The sequence below is a fragment of the Nannochloropsis gaditana genome (assembly GCF_000240725.1).
Source record: "Nannochloropsis gaditana CCMP526 unplaced genomic scaffold scaffold879, whole genome shotgun sequence".
NCBI classification, from domain to species: Eukaryota; class Eustigmatophyceae; order Eustigmatales; family Monodopsidaceae; genus Microchloropsis; species Microchloropsis gaditana.
Window position 1 is genome coordinate 5,787 of NW_005803074.1, and position 5,135 is coordinate 10,921.

The 5,135-nt window shown below is 57.6% G+C and overlaps 1 protein-coding gene across 1 annotated transcript; it reads left to right on the forward strand.

Moving 5' to 3' along the window:
• Positions 1 to 182: 182 nt before the first annotated feature.
• NGA_0271420 (uncharacterized protein) lies at positions 183 to 2,854 on the forward strand (the record flags this gene model as incomplete). The annotated part of the gene is made up of 9 exons (XM_005853460.1): positions 183 to 233; positions 669 to 823; positions 952 to 1,189; positions 1,282 to 1,403; positions 1,595 to 1,876; positions 1,978 to 2,086; positions 2,263 to 2,349; positions 2,510 to 2,654; positions 2,826 to 2,854. The coding sequence occupies 9 exons, from the start codon at positions 183 to 185 to the stop codon at positions 2,852 to 2,854; spliced, it is 1,218 nt and encodes a 405-aa protein (XP_005853522.1).
• Positions 2,855 to 5,135: the final 2,281 nt, after the last annotated feature.

The window sequence follows — 5,135 nt, forward strand, 5'->3', positions numbered from 1 at the left end:
CGGGTGTTGCTCGCCCACGTCTCCTTTCACCTCGTGTTCTTGTTCTTCACCCCCTGCCCCCGCACGCCTCCCGCCCTACTGCTCCCCTTCTTTTGCCCCTTATGCTCGTGACTCACCGCGCACGTGTCGCATGCTGCACCACTTGATACAGGAGAGCACCGCTTTCCCTCCCTTCGAGCGCGATGGCGCCAGTTTCTTCACGGGGCATCAAGAGCTTCGACTTCTACCGTAAAGTGCCTCTGGACCTCACCGAGGCGACTTGGCATGGAGGTCTCGTCTCAATCCTAGCCATGTAGGTGTGCCCCACGTATTGGGAGAGGAAGATGCACACAATTCTTACAGTGTTTACCGTTGGGGGAGACTTTTCCGTATCACGTCGATGACATTTTTTTTAAATAAAGGGACCCATCAGGCTCACCTCATCGCTTTACTTTTCTACAGCCTTTTCATGCTTAGCCTTTTTGTAGTCGAGCTTTCTTCCTTCATTGCCTCCACTACCCATAGTACCGTCGTCGTGGACTTTAACAGGGATCAACAAGTACGAATTGCAGCCGGAAGGATGGGGAGGGGAAGAAAGTATGAAATCTCATCACAATGTGTCGGTCCCGCTCCGAGATCGGGCTCTGTCATCCCCTGCTTAATCCCCTCCTACTGTCCGAACCCTGTAGATTCGTATCAACTTCAACATCACCATGCTTGACGTGCCCTGCGAGTTCGCGACGGTGGACGTCTTGGACGTGCTGGGGACTAATCAGCAGAACGTGACCAAGAACATCGAGAAGTGGAACTTGGACCAGAACGCTCAGCGACGCATGTTTCAAGGGTAGGTGGTTTGTCAGTTTGGAGAGTTTGTGAGGCGGCTAACTCATATGGGGGCCTAGAGAGGGCCGATCTCGTATACCTTACCCGGGCCCCTCCCCTCCCCTGCCCGCCGGCCCTCCCCTCCTACAGCCGCAACCGCGAGCAGCGCGACCTCGTCCACGACGACCACCATCCGGCTCTGGACCTGGCGCACCAAGACGGCGAGCACGCGCTGCCCCTCGGCAAGGACGACTTCGCGGGCTTCGTGGCGGGGCAGGAGTACGTGTTCGCCAATTTCTACGCGCCCTGGTGCGTCTGGTGCCAGCGTCTGGCCCCGACCTGGGAGGCCTTCGCCGAGGCGTTGGAGAGACAGCAGTTCAACATCAAGGTGGGCGCCTGCCGGTGGATCCTGAGGGGTCCCAGTACCCCAGTCTGCTCACGACCGCCTCTTCCCGCCTTCTCTCCTCTCCTCCACCACAGGTGGTCAAGATTGACTGCGTGGAACACCGGGACCTGTGCGCAGAGAGCGTGATCCGCGCCTTCCCCACGCTCCGGCTCTATAAGGCCGGCAAGGCCATCTCGCCCGACTACCGCGAAGACAGGTAAGAGGAAGGGGGGAGGCGAAGGCAGGGCGTGTGTCGCGGGATCGGAAAGGCGATAATGATAAAGGAGGGGAAGGGGAGAAATAGGGCGGATCGCGCGGACGAAGCTGTGGCGTTGAATGTGCCTAGACCGGGACTGGGCCTTGGAGGACATCTCAGTGAGCATTGGCCACGCCCCACTCCCCCGACAGGACCGTGGAGGCGCTGACCTCGTACATAGAGCGAACGCTGGACCTGCACGCCAAGGTCGCCTCGTCGGCCCCCGAGCACCGGGAGAAGATCGAGCGCACGCTCTTCGCTGAGGCCGAGCACCCGGGCTGCCTTCTGAGCGGCTTCCTGCTCGTGAACCGCGTCCCTGGGAACTTCCACATCGAGGCGCGCAGCAAGTACCACAACTTGAACCCCACCCTCACCAACGTCTCCCACGTAGTGCACGACTTGACCTTTGGGCCGCCCGTGACGCGCGAGTACAGGTGAGTCCCGTAGATGGCAGGACCGGCTTTCTTCACGCGCACCCGTCCTCGCCGCTCACTCCCCCACTCCCTCCCGACCCGCCCTCCCCCCATGGCTGCAGGGAAAAACTGGCCCTCCTGCCCAAGGGCTTTCAACAGACGCGGTCTCCCCTCGCCGACCAGGTCTACGTGGTCTCCAAGGTGCACCACGCTTTCCACCACTACCTCAAGGTGAGCCCCGCCTCACGTCCGGTGGGGGAGAGAGGAGGTGTCTACCTCTGGTGGCTAAAAAATAGAATGTGAGGAGACGAGTCGCCTTCATACGGAAGAGTATTGTTTGGAGTTTTGTGACACGAGAGCAACAAATGCGAGCAGGAGGATCTCTCACACACACGGCTGCTCTACAGGTTGTCAGCACTCACTACGAGGTGAGCCGGACATTCGGGGGTCAGAAGAGCACCGTCTTACAGTATCAAATGGTGGCCAACTCCCAGGTGAGAGCCAGTCAAGAGGGGGGAGGGTGCCTGGGGAGGGGACGCGGACGCCGCGGGGCGGGACTTGGATTCGGGGAGAAGGGGAGAAGGATTGTCTTTTCCGATGAAATGTGTTTTGTTCCTGGGCACGTTGCACATTCGTCACTCCCTTCCTGTGCAGGTCATGCACTATCAAGACGACGAGGTGCCCGAGGCCAAATTCTCCTACGACATTTCCCCCCTCGCTACGGTCATCAGCTCTAAGAAGAGAGCATGGTATGAGTTTTTGACCTCTCTGATGGCTATAATCGGGGGCACTTTCACTGGTGAGTGCGTTTGAGTTTGCCGGTGTTCCTTCAAGCACCGCCGCGGGAAGTCAATTGCTGGGCTTCCTCCCCGTGTGAAAAGGCGCTTCCTGGACCCTTTTTCTGATCCCTTACACACTTGACCGTCTCCATATCCCATTCCAGTGCTTGGCTTGTTAGATCACATGCTAGGGAAGGTGCTCAAGCCCAAAAAGATGTAAAAGTGGAGGAACACGCATCAGAAAATGCAGCCCCCGAAGAGGGCCCGTGTGGAAAAATCATCCTCGGCAGAATGTCAAGGGATGATCTGTAGTGGGAGAAGGAACGTTTTCACCTTGAACAAAAGTAAACATAGAGGATGTGAATTTGCTTTTTCCGATATTTTGTTGTTATTGTTCGTTAGATCTCAAGGTTACTTCACGGGAAAACGTTCTACTGGCAAAGTAACTATGCTCCTACAGCATGGTCTCTCAAAACATTCAGCTGACACGATCGATGAAACACACTCCGATATGTATGAGCTGTCAACAGAAAATTGTGGAAATCGTTTCCGAGCTGGAATCGATTAGAAAGGCGTCCGACACGAATGAAAGTTGGGTGCACTTTTGTATGTCGAGTAGCTATCTCACCCATTTCCAGGTAGTCTCATTGATCGCCCGCTCGCCCACTCGGAAAAATTCTAAATGCATGCATAGGATGGAGGCGTTCAGAACCATTTTAACCACAGGGATCTAAGTTGGTAGCCTTCCACATTTTGCCATTATGCATGTGCGGTCTTTGTATTACTAGAATAGATTTGTTCACGGATATCGGCCAATAAAGGGTAACCTCCCCGTACTAAGCGCCGTCTTCGTACTGTGGACACCCACGGGTGTTCCATTCCCAAAATAACCTCGCAACCTTTGTCGTCGAATCGCTGGTTGCCAAAAGCTCCAAGACAGGGCGACTCTGGAACGATGTCTATCCAAGATGGACAGGGAAAGGGCACCCTGGATGTGGCGCATTACTTCGACGATGAAGGCATACCGGCCAAGATTCCGTACGGTGGCACGTCGTCCAGAAATCCTCTGGCCTTCAAGTACTACGACGAGGATCAAATTGTGCGAGGAAAAAGCATGCGGGAGTGGCTCCGCTTCAGTGTTTGTTACTGGCATACCATGCGTGGTGTGGGCCTGGATCCCTTCGGGGGGGGGACGATTTCCCGGCCGTGGGAGGACGGAACAGACGGCCTAGAGAACGCCAAACGTCGTCTTCGCGTCGCTTTTGAATTTATGAAACGCTTGGGCGTGCCTTTCTGGACCTTTCACGACCGGTAAGTGCGAAAGAGAGAGTGTTGTTGAAGTTTAGCGACATCCGTGGCTTCCTGGATGTAACGGCCACAGACGGAAGCCATGGTGCAGGGCTACTACACTACCCGTGTCTGATATCCTCGCATTTCCCGGGCACGAAGCGACATTGCCCCCGAGGGTGCTACTCTTGCCGAGTCAGGAAAGCTCCTGGACGCCGTCGTGGACCTCGCTGTGGAGCTGCAGTCCAGCACGGGGATCTCCTGTCTCTGGGGCACTGCCAACCTCTTCAGCACGCGCCGCTACATGAACGGCGCCTCCACGAACCCGGACGCCCATGTTTTTGCCTACGCGGCCGCTCAAGTGAAGAAAGTGATGGAAGTGACGCACCGGCTCGGAGGCCAGAACCTGGTCTTTTGGGGGGGGCGCGAGGGCTACCAGAGCTTGCTGAACACGGACGTGAGGCAGGAGCTCGATCACATGGCGGCTTTCTTCAGGATGGTGGTGGCCTATAAGGCAAAGATCGGGGCCACGTATCAGCTCCTCCTCGGTGAGGGCGGGAGCTCTCTGTGGGGCCCGGAGAGGGGGCATAAATGCGCTGCCCTGATGGTGCGAGCGCGTGTCCGCCAGTACCCTCCTCCCTCTTACGGCCTCTCCTCTCCTCTCCCTCTACCCTGCTCCTCCCATTTCCCATGCCCCCGCCAGAGCCCAAACCCAAGGAACCGACCGCTCACCAGTACGACTACGACGCGCAGACTGTGATATGCTTCCTCAAGACCTACGGCCTGGACAAGGACTTCAAGGTCGGTCTCGGGCCGAGGGGAGGGAGGGCAGGCGGGCCTGACACCCCTTGAGCGCGCGGTGGGGAAGCTGACATCCCTCCCCGCCCTCCAATCAGATCAATATCGAGCCCAATCACACGACGCTGGCGGGGCACTGCGCGGAGCACGACGTGGTCATGGCGTCCAAGTTCGGGATGTTGGGCAGCATCGACGCCAACACGGGAGTGGCGCACCTGGGCTGGGACACGGACTGCTTCATGGCGGACCCCCAGCAGGTAGGCTCCGGGCCTGCTCGCTCTTCCCCCGGCCGCGCCCTCTCTATTGTCTCGCGTGAAAGCCTCTCCAGCCCCCCGCGTCCGGCGACGCTCTTACAGCCCCCTGCCAGACATGGAAAGCTCGCATTCATTAGCTGTGGCAGGCATTGCCGATGGTGA